Below are 22023 nucleotides of genomic sequence, written 5' to 3' on the forward strand. Positions count from 1 at the left end.
TACCCGGTTTCCATCAAGCTTTGAATTGCACAGTATTTGATGGCACACCATTACTGCTCTGGTATATCCCATTAGGATTAACCTTCTTGAATGCACTAGAAATTCTCCTGGTATCATTTAGTCATTCATTTACTGCCTACCAAGCACTGTGCACCTATGTAATGGAATATGACATTAACCTAGAAACCACCCCTGACATCAGGAGTTTACGATCCAGTTGGGAAAACATAGATACAAGCATGATAAATGTTCTGCTGGAAGAAGTATACCACGCAGAGCACAGAGGAGGGGGAAATGACTCAGAACTGGAAATTCAGAGAAGGCTTCCTGCAGGAAGTGGCATTGGAGCTTTGAGTCAAGGGATGAATTTGCTTTTTCTGAGCCCGTGGTGAGAGAGCTCTGATTCAGGCAAAGCAAAAGCAGAAGGTGGGGGACGCAGGGAGCATGTGGGGGACCCCAGATGTTTGTGTGTGGCTGGAGCACAGGAGCCAGATGATGAAAGGGACTTTATTTCATATGAGTGAGTTTGGACTTCCTAATTCTGGAAACAATGGAATCCATCAAAGGATTTGGGGAGGAGTTTGCCATACGGAGAGAGAGTTCAGCCATAGAAACAGGCAGTTTGAAACCCCGCGACACTCTCTTTTAGCCAGTTGTACCCTGTACGGAGAAAAATGTGCCACACATACAGATGTTCACTTATGAAGCCAGAGTTCATGTTAGGAACCTCACAAGCAAAATAAGAAAATATTCAAAGTTCATGAGACTGTCCATGCACCTGCACGTTGGTGTGGCATATACTTCGTGCTGCTTGTAGGTAAGGGGCTTGTTATTCGTTAATATTTTCAAGAAAAGGGGATCCTGACGTGCTTGGTCTGTCAGAGACTAAGGTCACCTTATTCTGGTGACATAAAAGCCACTTGACTAGGCTGAAAATGCGTCCCCAAAACCTATTGCAGAATTTTATCTTTAATGGCTTTTGTGAATTTAGGCTGAAGGACTTCAATGGTGCATTAGGGAAGGGCAGTAAAACCCTGGGAACGCCAGAGCAAGGGCCCTTAAAAACGACAATGCTGTTCTCTGCTTGAGGAGAGCTGCTCACACTAATACTCGTGTCATGAGGACTCTGAAAATGCTGCAGGCCTCTCCTCCAAGTATTTACCATCAAACTACCCCCTTCACTGGAAGAAGGTGAGTTTTGTTCTCTCCTATGGATTTAAGGATCTCACTAGTGTCTGCAAGACGAGCCCCACTCCTTTAACTACCCCAGCAATAATATTTATTAACTAGAGGCATTTGAGCTTCATCCTTAAAAAGATTCTAATTTCTTCAAGTTTAAAATATAACCATATTATGTATCATTTTTCCCTTGTTTTGTAGAGTCTTGAAGTTCAGTCCAGTGACACAGATAAAAATGATAATGAGTTACTACCTTATGGCAATTTAATTGCCCCTGTGACCCTAGGAGCTATATTTACATGTTTACAGGTCATATGCTACTTAAGAATTTAAGGATGTGAGCTTTCGAAGGGGAAAAAATGAAACAAGACGAAACCAGAGAGGGAGACAAACCGTAAGAGACTCTTAATCTCAGGAAACAAACTGAGGGTTGCTGGAGTGGAGGGGGGTGGGAGGGATGGGGTGGCTGGGTGATGGACATTGGGGAGGGTATGTGTTGTGGTGAGCGCTGGGTATTGGGTAAGACTGATGAATCACAGACCTGTACCCCTGAAAAAAATAATACATTATATGTTAATTAAAAAAAAAAAAGAACATGAGCTTTCGAATGAGAGAGACTCAAGCTCAAAGCCCAATTCTTCCTTTTACTAACTCTGTGACTTGAGTTAAGTTGCTTAACCTCTTTAAGCCCCTGTTTTCTGATCTAGAATTTGGGGGTCTTCATGGTAACCAAGTTAGAGATTCACCATGGTAACTGGATGAGATTGTGAATGATGACAGGCTAGCTCATTGTTCCAACCCTACTTGGAACTCTTGCGTATTTTCACTTTTACCCTTTAGTTCTGGTTTGTTTGTTTGATTATGAGCAACTTTCTCTTTTCCTTTTACTTCCCTAGGGATATGAAACCTGACAATATTTTGCTTGATGAACATGGTAAGTAAATGATTTGTTTGCAATCAACATGACTTGCACATAGAAAAATCAGAGGGGGAGATGAACCATGAGAGACTATGGACTCTGAGAAACAAACTGAGGGTTCTAGAGGGAAGGGGGTGGGGGGATGGGTTAACCTGGTGATGGGTATTAAAGAGGGCATGTATTGAATGGAGCACTGGGTGTTATGCACAAACAATGAATCATGGAACACTTCATCTAAAACTAATGATGTAATGTATGGGGATTAACATAAGAATAAAAAAAAATAAAATAAAATAAAATAAATAAAATAAAATAAAATAAAATAAAAACTAATGGTGTAATGTATGGTGATTAAAATAACATAATAAAAAAAAGAAAGAAAAACATTTAGTACTAGCAACTGGTTGATTGCTACAGCAAAAGTAATTGGTATAAATGTCATACATTTGCATTAACTGCAATCACATATAAAAATGGAGATTTAAAATAAAATTTAAAATAATAAAAGAGTAAAAAAAAACCTGGAAAAAGGATTAAAGTTAAATAAATCAAAATAGATGTATATGGAAAAAATAGGAGGAAGAATGAAAATAAAGGAAAATAAATAAAAATAAATTTCTACATTTAAAAAAAAAAAGAAAAAGCATGTCGGACAAAAACGATTACCCCAGCAAAGGAGGATTACACACGGAAAAGGCCCTGCTTGATTCAGTTGAGTTCTATGCACAAACTTGATTTGATGTGTAGGAGGGACAAGATGGGTGAACTTCATTATTCTAGCAGTGGCAAGGTACCCTGGGATACCCTTAAATAACATTATATTTAAATAATGAAAAAGTCACTCCCTTTTCAACTTTGTTAACACTTCTACTGATTTCTTTCAAGAAAACCATCACAGTTTTTTTGGTGCTAATTTGCCTTAATATCTTTCTAAAAATCATCTCTCTTTTTTAATAAAGCAGAAAAGGCCTCAAGCTCAGAGCATGTGGCAGGCAAGAGTGTCTACCAAATGATTAGTGACACCATTTTGTCCTCATTGCATCTACTTTTATGCTTTTCTTCTTATGAGGGAAAATTGGTTTCACATTTGCAGAAGATATACCAAGTTTTCAGTTTAAGAAAGCTCATCAATTTAAAGAAAAAGAGAAAGTGGACAACAGTGTATGAGGCATCTAGATGGGAAAGTGATACGGGGATTTGGCAGTAACCATGAAGGTGATCAGTGAAAGCTGGAAACCCAAGAAACACAGATTAAGGATATCCTGAGAGCAAGCTTTCACCAGTAATGATTAATATGTATCGTTTCTTCCCACTGTTCCTTTTAATGTATGTTTGGGTATACTGGTCCATCAGGGCAGACCCGTAGGACACACATCCTACAGGTTATAAATGTTACAGTGGCACTAAGATCTTTCTGATGTGCTCAGGAAGCTGTTGGGTGAGGGAGTCCTAAGTGTGCAAGGCTCCTTATTCATTTGACTTTTACAAAAGGGATTTGCAGTGGGTCTGCAACTCCAAGTACCATCCATTGCTCATTACTTATTTACCTCGCTGCATTTTCAACCTGATTTGCCAGACCTCACCTGTGCTCAGAGGGCTAAGAAACACTTTTGTGTATGACCTCTAATTTTGAAGCTTAGGGTCATTATTTATTTATGGACTGTCTACAAAGATTATTTCCACTTTCTTCCAGTGCCTAATTTCTTCCTTCCCTTTACTGCTTCTGACATTCGGGAGCAGATTCTCGGACTCTCCAAAATGTGAGCAAGAGTGAGCCTTGGCATGAAGGTGACATTCATGAGAACACTGGCTGTCCATGCCTTAGAGAGGAGGCAGGAGCCTCTCTGACCCTGGTGCAGATAAACTCTGTGGGGCCTCACAGTTGTGGGGAGGGCCTCCCCACCCCCATAGAGGCCGCCTCTGCACAATTCAGAAAAAGGTTCTCTGTCTCCCCACCCCGGCCTTATGAAGGTGCATGGCTGGTCAGGCAAAACACAATCTGGGGTTCTGTCCCCACCTACTCCCTTTTCTGGTTGCCTTTGTGTACAATATATTGCTCTACCACTTGTTGAGGCCCCGAATGGAGACATTTGGGTCCTGTTGACCACAACCTTTTCAAGATTTACCTTCCATTCAGAGAACAACATTTTCAGCTTGGCCCTCAAACATGGCTTCATCTTATTTCCACCATAAGGCCATCCGATCCTCTCTCATTCAGTTTCTTTCCCCTTCTTATTTTCTGGTCAACTTGGTGATTGTAGATTAGGAGAATGGTCCAGAAATAACTTAATCTTCAAGTTTACCTGCCCTTAGAAACCACCCTCATGAAAGAATAATTGTGTAATATTATAGTTAAAAGCATGGATCCTGGAGCCCAACTGCCTGAGTGGAAGACCCAGTTCACCCCCTCACCAATCACTAGTTCTGAGAGTTTCCACAGACTGTCTAAACTTTCTCTGAGTCTCAGTTTTTTGACAAACCAAAGGAGTAATTAATTCTTAGAGTCACTGTAAAAATGAACTAGCATACTATTTATAAAGTGCTGATTGCAGTGTCTGCCACAAGGAAATCACTCAGAAGATAAATATTAGTATAATTCCATGAGGTAGTGACTTTCTCCCCTAAAGAAGCAAGCTAAGGCTTCCACATCTTGTTTTATGTGGCTCTGTCTATAGCAGGTGGTCAGTGAAAGCTGGGCCCTTACCTGTCTTTCTACAGAATTATTTCGGTTCCAGAAGGGATATGCCAAAGCTTCTGTGTGTCTACTTGTTAGCTCTTATGTTTATGCAGTTTTGTTTGGCACTAATTCTCAGGCAGCTACGCCTTCAGTGGTCTGTTCTGCTTTTCCATCCTGGGCACAGGGGGCTAAGCCCAGTTTGGGGGGCATTTTACTCTTGCTAAGGCTGGGGCTCTGTTGTTCAGGGCGTATGAGCGGCCATCCCAGTTGGCCGGAGGGATCGTCCCAGTCTACACCTGTTACCTGGTGAACTATTTACAATGACGCTTTCACTATTAAGGTTTTGGGTTTCAACAATGAATTAATAGGACTTTTTTGTATTATTTTCTCATCCTGAACTCGAGAATCACCGCAGTTAATAAGAGAAACATTGTTTTGGAAAGGAACAGATCTGTGAAGGGGATAGAAGCAAACAAACAAGAGAGCTATTCTCTAAACATTGTCCTGGGGATCCCCTTCTGAAGAACAAAAATTTTTAAGGTTATTTACTCTCTGTTTATGCAGGTTCTGAGAAACTAAGGCTTTCTGGCATTGCTCAGGGACTGTAATTAACCACTCTTAAATGAATACATCCCTGATACCCCCCAGCCCTGAGCACATTCTGTAGAGTTACTCCTGTGAGAATCAGCTGCCCCACAAATCAATGGGTGCATTTTCGAGTGTCTGCTGGCATGATTTTCCATGTCTCCAGTTAGAAACCCTCATTTGTCCTTTCCATCCACATTTATAGCGTTTCTCCCCTGATGGGCCATCACACGCACCTTTTGCACGGGGATTTTAGCAACCGTGAAGGATAATTGCCTATCTCTGACATGCCTCCTACGCCTGTTCCCCCAAGTGAGCTGTGTATCACACCACGTTGCTTACATTCTAATTCAGCGCCATTCGGCAACAGGCAGAAACTTGGTTTTATTCTTACTGATTCATATTCATTCATATTCATCAGAAAAGACTGATACTTAAAGGAGCTGAAGCCCTTTGTAAAATGGAGAATCTTCCCACCGTGTCAGTGAACATTCAGAATGGGAGTGAAAAAATGTTTTTAATTTAGAGCATACCTGTTACTGTTCTCCTCAAATGTCTCATTCACTAGCTCAGAATGCAGGCTGACATTAGATCTCAGATGGCTCATCATCAATCGTCCTGATAAATATTTTCATATCCTACCAACTTAAGTACCCCATCCAATTCTATCAATTCCATAGTGTCTAAGTTTTTGTGGTTGTCTTAAATTATTCAGGAAATAAATGCTGCATCCAGAGGAACAATAATGTCTTCCTGGCATATCTGAGGAAATGACAATTATGGCATCATCTATAATTTAGTTTCCTTAATATCATCCCTAGTTCCAGGGAACGGAGAAAGGCAAATACTCGGTCTGGGGGTTAGGAGGAAGCACTAAGCGTGCTATCTGAACAGCTTCTTCCTTGCCGGGTCCCAACACAGGACTAAAGATCTAGTGGGAAGCATCTTTTTTAAGAAAAAAAAATTATCTAGGGGCGCCTAGGTGGTGCAGTCGGTTAAGCATCTGACTCTTGGTTTCAGCTCAGGTTGTGATCTCAGGGTCATAGGATCCAGCCCCATGTCGGGCTCCGTGCTCAGCATGGAGTCTGCTTAAGACTCTCCCTGTGCCCTCTTTCTTTCTCTCGCTCTCTCTCCCTCTCTAAAAATAAATGAATCTTTAAAAAAAATCAATCTATCCCTAAATACCTATATCTATATATCTATCTATAGGCATCGGTAGATACATAGATAATAAATATATGAAGAGAGAGAAAGAGAGAGAATAGCAGTACCCTATTCCCAATAACCATATTCACTAAGTCTCAGCTAGTGCCTAAGGATATGCATTTTTTTTTTTTAAGATTTTGTTTATTTGACAGAGAGAGACACAGCGAGAGAGGGAACACAAGTAGGGGGGAGTGGGAGAGGGAGAAACAGGCTTCCCACGGAGCAGGGAGCCCGATGCGGGACTCAGTCCCAGGACCCTGGGATCATGACCTGAGCAGACGCTTAACGACTGAGCCACCCAGGCGCCCCAGGATATGCATTTTTAACAAGAATCCCAGAGATGTGGCACCCAGACTCTCAACATTTTGGGGTAGTGGGAATGTTTGAAAGCTGGGGGCAACCCCTGCTGACTGGTTATGGCGGCCAGGAGTGCTGTGGTGGTCAAGATCCTCAGGCAGAAACAGACAGAGTGAGAAAAAGGTAGAAGTAATGACAATAATGATAGTTGAATTAAATGACTCAGTGCTATCAATTCAAATTTTTAGTGTGCTTCTATGTCTCAAGGTACAGAGGTGAAAAGAAAAGGCAAAAATGCTTTTCTAGGGTACCAAATCAGGGACTTTCTGAGCCTTGTATCTGAAAAACTCCACACTGAGGCAGTGGTTCTAACTGGGGATGGTTTTGCTCTACATCCTGTCTCCACGGGGGACATCTGGCAGTGTCTAGAGACATTTTCATGGTCAGGATTCCAGCCAGGAGTGGGCAGTGCTATTGGCCTCTAGTGGGTGGAGGCTAGGGCTGTTACTGAACTTACTACCATGCACAGGACAGCCCCCACGACAAAGAATGACCAGGTCTAAGAGGTTGAGAAACTCTGCGTAAGGGCCTGAGCTGATGGTCCCCATTCCCAAGGCAATTCCCGTGACCCTCAACCACCCAGTGACTGAAACTTCTCCTGGGAGCCAGCACTTTTCACAGCACAGGGGGGAACCTGGCAGAGGGATGACCAGGGACGGGAGCATTCTGGGCCTGGAACTGAGGTTTTGGCCAGTGTCTACGGGCTCTGTGGGGTTCTGCTTGTGTTACTTAGCTAAGAGCACCGGGCTCCAGGTTCCAGCAGATCCTGGCCTTCGGACAATTTCTCCCCATCCATACTGTGCCCCCTGGCGGGAGACAAACTCTAAGCCAACCGGGAAGGGATTGTTTCAGTTTATCCATCTCTTTGGATAAAGCACAAAAAGTTTGGGGAAATTCGTAACTCAGTAAAGGAGTCCTGCACCAAATTCTCAATTCTAATCCCAGCTCTGCTACTTCTGAGCCCTGTGAAATTAACCACAAACAACTTTTCTATTAAATAGGGACTATTTCACTAGGCTAAACTGTTGGAAAATGGCAGTTCATCAAATACATGTAAACACTACTGAAAGATAAAATTCAGCATTCTATCAACAAATTCAAAAGATTTATGATGAGTACTTACTGGGTTGGGATCTTCTACCAAGCCGGTCTTATTTTAAGAGTGGTCTCAAACTTTATTGGGTGTCAGAATCACCTGGGAGGCTTGTTTAAGTACAAGGGTCCCACCCTCAGTTTCTAATTCAATAGGCTGGGGGTAGTGCTCAGGAATTTGCATTTCTAACAGGTTCCCAGGTGGTGCTGGTGCTGCTGGTCCACGGACCACACTTTCAGCACCACGGGGCTCGAAAACATCCTCTACCTTTTATTTCTACAAGAGCATGGATAATCTCAGGATTGAGTTGGCTCCGGACATCCGCTCAGACTAAAGTAGAGGGTCCCATGCCTGCCTGCTCATCTGCATCACCTGTGGAGTTTCTGGTTGTTTCTAACAAGGATGCCTGGCTCTCCTACGGTCCCAGTGCTAGCCGAGTCTCAGCAGAGTCAAGTCCAGGCATGTGTGTTCGGCAAAATGGCACTGGGGTTTCTGATCATGAGAAAGAGCAACAGTTGAACACTTTCTTCCTTCCAAATGCTAAGTTCTTCCACGGTATTATTTTATTTGATCTTCCCAATAAACTCATAAGAAAATTCCTGTTGCCATCCCAACTGTACAGAGGTGTCACCTTTAAAGGTAACACAGTGAGTTAGTGGTCAAACTTGGACTTGAAGCCCGGCAGTCTGACTCCAGAGAACAAGCTCCTCTTAACTACAGTGTCTCCAGGCTGACCTAATTTGTATCAGTGAGCCACTTGAGCATGACTCGGGGAGAAAGAAAGAAAAAACGGAGACAACCTATACTGTGATAGAAGAGTTACCAGAATTGTCTGTTGGTACCATTCGGGCAAGAATATCTTCACTTTCAACCCGATGAGTGCTACTCTTACTTATTAAAATGTCATCACATCAGTGACACAAAACACTTTTTTGCACAAAACAAAACCCCAGCAATAAAGGCAGTGAGGTTTGTCTTCAGCAGCACGCTGGATACTGTCAGGGAGCAGACTGAGCGGTTTGACAGTGAGGAGTGTGGGCTGGGAGACACGGAAGAAGGATCAGATGACATCCCCTCCAATAGCAGCCACGTCTCATCAGAACCACAGAGCAGGGAAATGGAAATGCCAACCCTTCAAGGGCCTCTGCAAGCGTATGAATTTTGCGCCAACAGCTAACAAATCGGGCTGTCTGCCTGAGCAGCTGCTACTGCCCTCTTTCTCCTTCCGACTGGAAATGCAGGGACCCTAACACTTTGCGGGGGCTGCTCCGTGAGGAGCGGAAGTATGAGACCCACACTCTATGTTATGAGTGTCAGAGCCGAGAGAGACCCTAGAGATGAGCTAGTCCACCCGTTTCTTTTTCTTTTCTTTTCCTTTTTTTTTTTTTCTTCTTTTTTTACAAAAAGAAACTTGGGTTCAACATAGAAAAGGGACAGAAAGGCTATGATATATTAGGAGCAGAGCTCAGGGCAGAACTCGGGTCTCTTGGCTCGCTGCCCAGGGCTCATCTTACAGCCTCTGTATAAATAAAACTTGACTTTTTTGCCCCTGCCTTCCCCTAATACATTATTTGTTGGGGGTGGGTAGAGGACAACCTCAACTATCAGACAAAAAAACACTCATGATATGTCAGAGAACCAAGGAGGAAAAAGGACTCTTGCTTGGCAAAGAAATAAATACATGTATCCACATTTGTGTCAGCTTTAGAGTAGCAATATTTATCTCTGAAAAAAAAATCCCCTAAGAGACACTTGGAAAAACGCTTTAAAATTTGATACGTAGAATGCCTTTCGGCTGCCTCCCTCTTGATGCTCACAGGTGTCACCAAGTTAAAATGTTGCCAACAAAAAAATCGTAAGGGGACTTTCTATAGAGTGGGAGCTCTTAACCAGGCAGCTTAAAAGTTTCTGAGATTGGACCGCAGGTTTGCCAGCAGATACTCCGCTGGTTGATGACCATGCTGGTCGTGAGGGCAGAATAAAGGTGCTGCGACTTGCACACTTGCACCCGGCTCGCGAGAATTGACAGACTAAGCTTCCAGAGGCTGTTAGAAGCATGGCTGTGCCGCGGAGTCGGATGGCCCTTACCGTTCTGTGTGCTGCTTTTGTCTCTGCAGGGCACGTGCACATCACAGACTTCAACGTCGCCGCGATGCTGCCCAGGGAGACGCGGCTCACCACGGCGGCGGGCACCAAGCCTTACATGGGTACGGGCTCTGTGAGCGGCGGTGCTAAGAGCAAGGCTTGGCCATTTTGTCCCCGTAGACATTTATTCCGGGTCCAGTCATCTGGAGACACTTGCAGCTAGGAATGCCAAGTTCCCCTGTGACTTTACCTGGGGAGCGTCTGAGTTCACGGGTCTGAGGTGAGCCTCAGGAGGCTCCATTTAGCAAGCGCCCAATCTGATCTTGATTGAGGTCAAAGCACGCTTCGAAACACTGTTTAACGAGTTATTCGGGACAGCTTCTACCCACTTCCTAACAAAGAATAGTGGTTGATTGAATAAATATGTGCGAATTGCCTCTGGGGGCGTGGCACGGTATCCACGGCAGGTGATCCTGTAAGTGAGCAAAATACACAAGGTCTCCGGCTCGTGGAGCTTACCTTCTAGTGAGAGAAGTTTTTAAAAATAGAATCGGGGGGGGGGGGGGGCGCCTGGGTGGCTCAGTTGGTTAAGCAACTGCCTTCGGCTCAGGTCATGATCCTGGAGTCCTGGGATCGAGTCCCGCATCGGGCTCCCTGCTCAGCGGGGAGTCTGCTTCTCCCTCTGACCCTCCCCACTCTCATGCTCTCTCTATCTCATTCTCTCTCTCAAATAAATAAATAAAATCTTTAAAAAAAAAATAGAATCAGGGGCACCTGGGTGGCTCAGTCAGTTGGTTTCGGCTCAGGGCATGATCTCGGGGTCATGAGATCAAGCCCAGCATCGAGCTCTGTGCTCAGCAGTGGAGTCTGCTTGGTCTCTCCCTCTCTGCCCCTCCCACTCACAAGCTCTCTCTCTCTTTCCTAAATACATAAATACATAAATAAATAAATAAATAAAATCTTAAAAATAAAAAATAGAATCAAATAGAAGTACAATAATAAGTCGGATGGTGATAAGTGACATAAGAACTACTATACCCATCATTTACATAACCCCGCATTACACACATAGGACTGTCAAGTTCACACAGCGCCTCCCAGATGTCATTTTACTTTTAGTTTTAGCACCGTGACAAACCCATGAGTTCTCCTTTTTAAAGACGGGGAACTGGATTTTGCCTGAAGATTCAAAATACACCCCGAGGGTGACTAAAAGGATAAGGTTAGGTACCAAAACTGTCAATAAGGTCTCACATTTAATTATGTTAACACTCACAAATTACTACAAATCCTTAAGTGCTCTTGTTGGAGCATCTCTGTGTAGACGCCATTGTGGCAGAACTAGCCTTGTTTCCCACCCATCCCCAGAAATGTAAAGAGACAACTGCTATCCTTTCCCCAAAGGGATTCAGGAAGAGGGGCTTTTCCGCTCTCCCCACCTAGGACAGGTGAGTCAGATCTCAAGAGAATGATCTGGAAAGTCTGTGGGTAACTGTGAGGTGAGTGACTTGGATTTCCATGCTTGGTCCATGTCTGGTTCCTCACCGTATATGCTGACTGGTCCTGGTACCCACAGAGCCCAGTCTGTCCATGGAGTTAGGTCTTCCTGGGGACCATAACATTAGGAGACAGACAGCAGTGTTTGAGCGTGTGTCTGGATTAGCCAGAGGGTGGGATCCAGCTTGTGAGGGACCCTGCCAGTAGCCTGGAAGGAGGGCGGTTCCTATTGGCGTGGCTTACTAGAAACACCACCAATTCCAATAGAGCTCAACTATATCAGGATCTTGGAGGTGTCCCCCAAGCACAGGGTGCTTGAAAAGCTCTTCTGGTAATTCTGCCATGCAGCCAGGGTTGAGAAACTCTGCTATAGACGAGGGGTGACGTCAGCTATTAGAAGCAACTAAAGAGAGATCACCCCAGGGCATTTGTGTTAGGATCCCTCTGCCTCCACTCTCCCTCTTCCATGTCCTAAAACAAATGGTACTTTCTAGGAAAAGGGAGAAGGGATATGACAGCCAGGTTGGCAATCTTCACACCAAGGGGGCTGAATCTAGCCCCGTGGTATGAGAGAGCTCTGGATCAGACTTGAGATTAGTCTTTAAATTCATAGGACTGAATATTAAAGTTTCTGAAGTAGATGTTTTAATGGGCAAAAAGGATTAAAATGTTTTAAGCAAGAGACTATGAACTATCATTAAGGGAGCCCCCTACCCAACACAAATGGGAAGCTAGACACTGCATAGTTGTTGCAGATGCTGGAAGAAAAAAACCTATTTCTGCTTCTACCCTAATTAATTGCGATGCTTAAAGCAGATAATTCACTGGTTAAGCCAGTGGAATTAGGGGGTGGAGTGAATTGTACTGACTAAATATGGTCAGAGTCATTTATGAGCAAAATATTTGACCTTGAAATCAAGGGTAAGAGCAAAGCCACTTTTAATATGTCATTCCCTTCCTCATATAACTAGAGAGAGGAAAAGAAAACCCCTACATACAGGGCCACCTCACTTCCCAAGAGAAGAAATCCTCTGGGAAAAAAAATAAGTCTTATTTTAGATGATATTTGAACAACTACTAATTTCCCGGCTTCCTATTACCAGTGCGGGGAATAAATCTCCTTTGTCACTTCTAAAATAATGGACACATATAATTCAGCCTATTTTCTGCCTACAACTCACAGTTCTCAGATGATAAAAGGGAATATCTGAGCCCGCTGGGCTGATGAATATATTCTGCAGGTTTCCTGGGTTTCCATATTAAGGGCTATTTTCTTGGAGCCAAATCAGAATGTGCATCTGGGTTTTCTAGGCCTGGTTTCCATGGTGAGAGGAGTAAAGGGAGGCTACCCTTCTTTTCTCTCCCCAATGATTTTAAATACAATATCCGTATAATTTAATTCTCCTCATATATGGCATTTCGGGCCCTTTCACAACACGGAGCTAGGAAATTGGAGTGCATTCAAGGTTCTCTCTGCTTTTCCAACTTCACCCTTATAATTAACAATTACCAATATTTATTGAAAGCTTTCTATGGGCCAGACACTGTGTTAAATGTTTAACGTTCATTTATTCATTTATTTTTTGCTCAGCGACTCTATGAAGCAGACTGTAATTACCACCATTTTACAATGAGAAGATAAGAAGCTAAGTGATTTGCCCAAGATCACATGGCTAATAATTGAAAAAGCTTAGATTTAAAGTAAGCTCTGACTACAGAAAGTCAAGCTTCTTCCCAAAAGAGAGTTAAAGGAGAAATTTATTAGAAATTATTTGTGGTCCGTAAAAGGTTGTAAATCCATTTAGGTAAGCCAAACTGTTAGAAATGTTTCTTGTTTCAGTATAAATGAGTATCTGTCATCCCTTAACTCTGAATCCAAAGGTTGCCTTTGCCTTTGATTTTTTGGTAAGAGTCTTTCTAAGAGGTGTCCTAGGTAGAAATCTGCTGCTTCTTTTTTAAAAATTATGATCCAAATTTGGTAATATCTAGGTAACAGACATTCACCAGCACCCATGCCCATTTTTTAGCACTCCTGTGGGATACGAATTAGCAGTTACAGAAAGAAAAAAATATTCTTTTTTTTTTTAAAGATTTTATTTATTTATTTACTTGAGAGAGAGAGAGAGAAACAGCATGAGAGGGGATAGGGTCAGAAGGAGAAGCAGACTCCCTGCCGAGCAGGGAGCCCGATGCGGGACTTGATCCCAGGACCCTGGGATCATGACCTGAGCCGAAGGCAGTCGCTTAACCAACTGAGCCACCCAGGCGCCCAAAAATATTCTTTTTTTAAAGATTTTATTTATTTATTTCAGAGAGCCGGTGTGGAGTGCCCGCGGGGGTGTGGGTGGGGGGGGGGGTGGGGGAAGGAGGAACAGTCCCAAGTCGACTCCCCGCTGAGTGCGGAGCCTGACACAGGGCTCCATCTCAGGACCCTGAGAACGTGACCTGAGCCGAAACCAAGAGTTGATGCTTAACTGAGGGAGCCACCCAGGTGCCCCAAAAAGAAAAAAATATTCTAAGAAGAAAGAAAAAAAACAAGGATGAAATACTGACGATGATAGGAATATATGACATCTACTAAGATGAGGTGCTGAGCACGTTCCTTATACAGCGGTTTCTCCCGGTTCTGAACCCACCTTCCTTTCAGCTCCCTACTCCCTCCCCTCCTTCCTCGCCCTCCCTCCCCTCCTTCCTCGCCCTCCCTCCTACCTCTGTGTGAATATAATCCAGATCACTTAGAGCTTAACCAATGAAAACATTCTTCTCTTCCCAATTAAAAACAAAGCAAATTCACTATGGAAAACGTGTAAAATGCTGATAAGCAAAAAGAAGTTAAATTAATTTCTCCCCTTGTAGATATTTATGGTTTCCTTCCAGACTTTTTTTTTTCCTGTGCACACACAAACACACATTTTTTTTTTAAGTTGGATCATACTGAATTTTTGTAACCTAAATTTTCACTTTATAATATAATAACAATAGACATCATACAATGAGCAGTTATCCTGGCCTGAACACTTTGCTAAGCTTTTAGCATTTATTAGGCCATGAAATTCTCAAAGCAACCCTGTGAAAGAAGCTCATAATCACACAGCGAGTAACTGGTGGAGCACAAAGTTAAACCCACATCTGAAAACATCTCGAGCCGTAGCACTCGTGGTGGTGATGATGATGGTGATGATGATGAAGAAACAATGGCCAACGCTGAGCTCTTCCAAAGTGCCAAGCACTGTTCTAAGTGCATGTATGACATCGTTGAAACCAAAACTTCCGTGAGGCCAACACTATTGTTATTCCCACTTGAAATGCACAAATTGAGAAATGAAGCACTTTGCCCCCTGTGGAGGAAGGGATACCGCTGTGAGGGTCAGAGCCCGAACGCTCTGCTATGCTGGGCGACCTCTCTTGTCTCCAGGCTCCAGCTGTAACCTGCCTCAGCCAGAATTGCACCTCGTTTCTCTCTGACTCCAGAGCCTGGGTCTTGGCAAATGATACTCTGCTTCTTTTCCCATGCCCGTGTATAGAACTATCATTTTTAATGATCGTGTGCTCCAGAATTAGAGGACTGCATCAAATTGAACCAATTCTTTATTGTTGAATGTTAGGTTGTTTCTCATTTTGAAACATAAATTTGTAATGAAACTCCTGTTAGCAGAAATAGGTCCTGCAACTTGTTTATCTTTGTGATGAAGTCCCATTCAAAGAATTCCTGGTCAGTGGATATTTATGTGTTAATGCATTTTCCTCCTGAAGGTTCACATTGATTTCTGCTCATTTATTCTGAAAGTGTCTGAGAATATTCAGTTCCCTGCATTCTCAGCGCGGCTGCACAATGAATATCTTTAATCTTCCTGAAAAGATCATTTAAAATGGTCCCTCATGATACTAATACTGAAATTCTCTGACTTCTTTTGTAAACTGTGCATATTCTTTGCTCATTTTCTATTAGGGTGTTAATATTTTTATCCTATTTCTTATTGACTATATAAAAAATTCTGGGGCCTTATATATTCAGAATATTATAGTGTATCTGGAGCCTTATATATTCAGAATATATAGTGTATCATATGATTATAGTGAATCATTATAAATATGATTTCCTACCTTTTAGTTTGCTCTTGTTCTTATGACATTTTTATGTAATGAACTATTTTTTTAACATCATCACACCATTAGTCTTCTTTATAGCTTCTACCTTTTTTATTATTTATTTTTTTTAAGATTTATTTACTTATTTGAGAGAGGGAGAGAGAGTGAGCATGCAAGGAGGGGAGGGGCAGAAGGAGAAGGAGAGAGAGTTCCAAGCAGACTCCACACAGAGTGCGGAGCCTGAGGAGGGGTCCAATCCAATGACCCTGAGATCCTACCTTACCTGAGCTGAAACCAAAGTCAATCCCTCAACCAAATGCACCACCCAGGCACCCTTATAATTTCTACCTTTGATACTATTCTTAGTAAGACCTTCTTATCTCCAGATTTTGGATATGGTTACCTAATGTTTTTAATACTGTTATAGTTTCATTTCTTTCCTTATTCCAGTTACATATAATCTTGACTGAAGATATGTCATAAGGATCTGACTTTATTTTTTGTTAGATCATTAAATAATTGTTTTGAGATGACATATCAAATAAGACCTTTTCTATGTTGATTTACAATATCTTCATCATAAACTAAATATCCTTGTATACCAGCATCTACATGCTGTGGGTCTTCAAATCTTATTACAGCTTTATAATATAATTTAATACATGAGATGCAAGTCTATGACTTTATTCTTTTTCAGAAAACCTTTATTATTCACAGATTTTGGGGGTAGATGAAATTTAGAATATTTTTTTGTAAATTTCATTAATTATTTCTATTGCATCACAATTATGGATTAGGTTTGAGGCCCTTTCTTTATTTCTTGACCAAGAATCTACTATCTTGGGGCATCTGGGTGACTCAGTCAGTTAAGCATCTGACTCTTGGTTTCATTTCAGGTCAGGATCTCAGGGTCATGAGATCGAGCCCCACATCAGGCTCCATGCTCAACAAGGATTCTACTTGTCCCTCTCCCTCCCCCTCTGCCTGTCCCCTCGCTCTCTCTCTAAAAATGAATAAAATCTTCTGTCTAGGTATTGTAAAACCTGAAAAACCAAGTGATGGAAATCCAAATAGCCAATAGACACATTAAAATGTGGTCAAGCTTATTAATAACCAGGAGAATGTCTATTTAAACCACAATGAAAGCTCAATACACACTTACTAGATTGGCAGAATTCAAAAGGCAAATTAACACCAAGCGTAGGTAAGGAGGCTGAGCAAAGCAACTCTGATACCCTGCTGGTCACCGTGTTAATTGGTACTACCACTGGGGTAAATAGTTGGGCATTATCCAGAATGTGTGAAGACGCACATCGTATCCCCAACAGCTCCCCTTCCAGGAACATAACCTATAGATGTGTGGACTTTTAGGAGCGTTCATGACAGCATTGTTCACAATACTGTCAAATTGAAAACACCCAGATGTGAGGCATTCTCCTAGCACAATGGCCTGTTCCTCCCTCAGACTTCTCCGCTGTCTCTCTAAATGAGATGCCTGTCACCTGTCACCCAGGGTACTGGTAAGGGAAAGTGGAAATAAAGCCCATTTCCATCCAGTCTAGGGGGTACCGTGGGGTCAGGGCCATTATCTCCCAAACTGATGGGGAGCTGTGACTTAAAGATAGGGGGCAGTGATGTGTGGGAGATGAAATCACTGGGGAATGAGGCTCTTATCTTCAGGGTCAGTCCTGGGCATCAGGATGTCAACATTCTACCTCGGATTGGATGGCGTCTGCAGGATTTTACTTGGGACTTGAGTACCCTAGCTAGGTCAAGACCATGTGCAGGCCTCACGTCATGCCAGTTTCTTTTGTCCAGAGCCAGCGCCTTAGTCCCAGAGGCTTGGGTCAACTGTGGATAGCTGTTGACAAGTAAAATTCGCATTCCTATGAATGTTTGCCTCTCCAGAACCATGACTAGTTTTTGGAGCACTTCCTAGGGGCCAAGCATGGAGCTGAGATTTGCGCATGCATTATCTCATTTAATGTCTCACCTCTCTAAAGATCTTCTTATTTTGACTTTGCTGATGAGGATTCTCAAGCTTCGGCAGCTGACTTGTTCAAGGTCAGAATAAGTGGTAAAGGCAGGTTCTGACCCCAGACGGTGTGGCTCCAGAGCTAATAACTGCCACCCTTGCTTGTTGACTTGACTCCTTGTTGTTTATTTAGTCAACACATTTCTGTTGAGTGACCCTAAATGCCAGGTTCAATGTTAGATGCTAGAAGTGTAGTGGTGAGCACACCACCCTTGCTTTGTGCTTTACCCCTCACGAGCTAGGTATATTCTTGGAAGAGTATGAAGAAGGTGCACAGGGCATCAAAGTGCTTAGAAAATGCATAACTAGGGGTCACCATTGGGGTCAAAACTGACTGTAGTTTTGCCTTCCCTTGGAGTCCTTTCAAATAACTATGTTACAAAGTGTAAGTTTCTCCACCTGATGTGAAAGCTTCTATTTCTCAGAGTGCCCACTCCCTCCTTCTCTCTCCCTCACCACCAATAGTAGGCTGTAAATGCTGTCCTTGGGTCTTCTAGATGACTGAGATGGAGAGCCAATCCAATATACCTTGCACCAAATTCTAAGTGTTGTTTGCAGCAGGAATACACATTTCAGTCCTTTAGCACAAACCTTTCAAATCAAGGCAACAAATAACATCTTCCCAGCCTTCCTGATTTTAGGGTCCCCTGAACATTTGAGGCCTTACGGGATCCAATTTTTAATAGTTACGGGATATAAATAAGAGGAGAATTTGCCCATCAAGGCCTGTGCATGCCTGTGTGTTGGCTGATGAATGAAGCCACTGAGACGAGAAAACTAGCCATTTTTGCCTGTTGCAAGCAATCTAGCAAGGGCTGATAAACACCCACAGCAGTGTTTATTCCTTTTATTTACCCTGGTAATGTGCCTTAGGAGGAACACGTTGGGAGCAGAGATTTGTTAATGTCCCAGGCTGTAAAACGGACCAAACTTTTCTGTATTTTCAGCGCCTGAGATGTTCAACTCCAGAAGAGAAGCAGGCTATTCCTTTGCTGTGGACTGGTGGTCCCTGGGAGTGACGGCGTATGAACTCTTGAGAGGCCGGGTATGCTGGAATTGCGTTTCTCTTTGGTTACTCTTCCAGCAAGTTTCATTTTTAGAATGAAAGAATGGATTTTTTTTTTCTTCTAAAATCAAGCAGTTTGTTTGCAAGGTGAAAGCACTGTGCCATGTGATACTTGGGATTTGGGCACATATTCACTCTCCTACATATGGATCCAAGCATGTGAGTTAACATTAACTGTAGGTAAAATTAAATGAATAATATGAGTATTATAAACTCCCAGAGAGGGAAGATCAGGGCACCTCACTAAATATCTTGTGGAAATATATTTGTTTGTTTAAAGAAAAGCACTTTGCAGTCACAGTACAGGATTCTAACTTCGACATAGTTCCCCAATGTGAGTGTGAATTATTAATACAACACCTTCATGCCCTGTCTTGTTGGATTCCTCTCTGTCATTTGGCTCCTGGGTTCTGAGTTTGGGGGGGCAAATTAGAGTGGCTTCCTTTTAAAGAAGGCATTTCTTAAACTAAGAAAATGCCTAGGAAGAATTTTGCCCAGAAAATATTTTTCCCCCTCCCATACGGTTTTATCTCTGTGGTAGTTCTCTGTGATATGATATATTAACATTGTCAGATTTATTTTTTTTCTTTCTATTTTTGGGGTGGGGGGAGGTGAAGAAAGGGTACTAACAGATTATTGAATTTAAATCCATTTTGTAAAGTATTATCCTTGTGAGTTTTTCAAGGTATATCAAATTTTACATAATCTCTTCTATATTATTAGATTATAAATTCATTAAGGTGAAGCGTGTGCCTTATACAGTTCAGTATTATCCCCAGTATTTAACTTTAAATAGAAACATACCAAGTGTGTATTGAATGAATTGGGGGACAAGGCACTATATCAATTCTGCCACATTCTAGCAAAGAATCACCAAGTGGGCTGTAGGTAATTAGGTTTCAAAACCTAGCTAATCACATTTAATTACAACTATCAACACAACGAAACCACAGAGGACGGGGCTAAACCATGATCTCCTCCACATTTACAAATTCTCATTTATAGACCAATATATGCCTCAAAGACAAACATGCTTGACATCTCTATGGTTTCTGAACTTCACTGCAATCTTGATGAATGGTCCCCTTAGCTATTAACCTGCTTTGTCTGCATTGTAAAGGCAAGGTCCGTCTTTTCTAGCCTTGGGTTATCCTAAAGTGTCAGCTTCCAATAGGTACACGCATAGTTTTGCTCTAATTATATATCCTTGGCTGCAACTCTTTTGCTCTTGTACTCCTGAAATAAGACCATAAGCACAACACCTCATTTTCTCCTGTCTAATGTTTTACTTTTTCCACCTTATTCATTCTTTATATTCTTGCTCTTATTTTATATGCTGGGTAAGAATTGTTTGATATACCCTGTCACTGCACTCTGTAATTTCTTTATAGCATGCATTCTGTTGATTTAGGGGTGTGTGTATGTGTGTGTGCAGAGTCTATATAAATAGTTATGGTTTCTGACAGTCTCCACCAGTGTGGAAATCATGTCTCTCTTATTCTTGTATCCCCAGTATCCAGCAGAGGTGCTGGGACATCATGGGCATTCAGTAAACATTTGGCAAATGAATAAATATGCAGTTCTCATAGTTGATGAATTAACATGGATTTAAAGTTTTAGAACGAGATGGGGCACCTGGGTGGCTCAGTTGGTTAAGCGACTGCCTTCGGCTCAGGTCATGATCCTGGAGTCCTGGGATCGAGTCCCGCATCGGGCTCCCTGCTCGGCAGGGAGTCTGCTCCTCCCTCTGGCCCTCCCCCCTCTCATGTGCTCTCTCTCTCATTCTCTCTCAAATAAATAAATAAAAATCTTTAAAAAAAAATTTTAAGTTTTAGAACGAGAAAGATAAGTTATTGTATAAAACAAAGGCAATTTGACTATTTTTAATAAGTTGACAGATCATGAGGATTTTTTAAAAAATATTAAGTTCAGTCACATGGCCTTCTAAAGTAAAAGGAAAAAGTACACTTAAGTTAGTTGTCTGTGGCATTTATCAGTTAATTTATTCATTTATCAAATCCTTTTATGTTTTTAGTGAGGAACAGTAAGTTTAGAAGCAGCAATGAAATGAAGAAGGAAATTAGAAGAAAGAAAAAAGTGTATGTCCATACATATATAACCCTGGAAGCTGAAGCGTGCCCAACCTGCCCCAACTCTTAAGGGTATAAACATGGAGTGAATCCCATGCAGTGACCCACGGTGCCTTTGGCTAGTAAACACTCCATAAGCGTTGATCATGGTGATAAGGTACCCAGCACTTCCTTTCTGAGACTAAGTTACACAGGTTATCTCCGCTCTATTGTTACTGAGACAGATGAATTATCTACAGTCCTTTATTCAGTCTTGTGGGAAGAAAATATGCAGGAGATATGTATGTTTAGACCTTGCATAAAAAAAATAAAGTTTGGCCGGTCTCCTTTTTAGGGAGTCAACTCCTAGCACTTGGTGGTTCCCCAACTAACTTGACATTAACATACCATGTGTAGAGTTAAGCCTTTCTTCACGTCACCTTTATTGATGACTTATCTTGCTGTTCACTCTTCACATTTATATCCACCCTTCCTAGCCTGTGTTCACGAATAATACAAATCTCTCTCCTGCATTGTGTGTAATATGTGTTAACTGCTCTTTGGAGAACTTTACATGTATTATGTCATTTAATTTTTCCAACAATCTCATGTGGTGGTTTATTTTACAGATAAAGGACAGATGAAGGAACAAACACCAATCGAGTGCCTCAATTTAACACTCAAATCCTTTTTTGCCTCAAGATCTTAATCACATTACCTTTGCTTCCCCCAGGCTTTTCTTGAAATTCCATTAGTTAATAGTGTAATATTAGTTTCAGGTATAGAATTCAGTGATTCATCATTTACATGCAACACCCAGGACTCATCATGACAAGTGTCCTCCTTAATGCCCATCACCCATTTAGCCTGTCCCCCTGCCCACCTCTCCTCTGGTAACCATCACTTTGTTCTCTATAGTTAAGAACTTGTCTCTCAGTTTGCCTCTTCCCCCCACACCCTCATGTTCGTTTGTTTTGCTTCTTAAATTCCACACATGAGTGAAATCATATGGTATTTTTCTATCTCTGACTTATTTTGCTTAGCATAATACTCTTCTAGCTCCATCCACATCTTTGCAAATGGCAAGATTTCATTCCTTTTTGATGGCCGAGTAATATTCGTATATATGTGTGTGTGTGTGTGTGTATATATATGAAGTGATATAT

The 22023-nt window shown here is 42.1% G+C and overlaps 1 protein-coding gene across 1 annotated transcript in view; it reads left to right on the top strand.

Moving 5' to 3' along the window:
• The window catches only part of STK32A (serine/threonine kinase 32A), an 88756-nt gene that overhangs the window by 48192 nt on the left and 18541 nt on the right, over positions 1-22023 (top strand). The window contains exons 3-5 of the mRNA XM_021701957.1: positions 2076-2113; positions 10134-10223; positions 18670-18767. Coding sequence (XP_021557632.1) covers positions 2076-2113; positions 10134-10223; positions 18670-18767 — 226 coding nt within the window. The remainder of the gene's footprint in view (positions 1-2075; positions 2114-10133; positions 10224-18669; positions 18768-22023) is intronic.

The sequence above is a fragment of the Neomonachus schauinslandi genome, chromosome 7 (genome assembly GCF_002201575.2).
Source record: "Neomonachus schauinslandi chromosome 7, ASM220157v2, whole genome shotgun sequence".
Classification (NCBI taxonomy): Eukaryota; Metazoa; Chordata; class Mammalia; order Carnivora; family Phocidae; genus Neomonachus; species Neomonachus schauinslandi.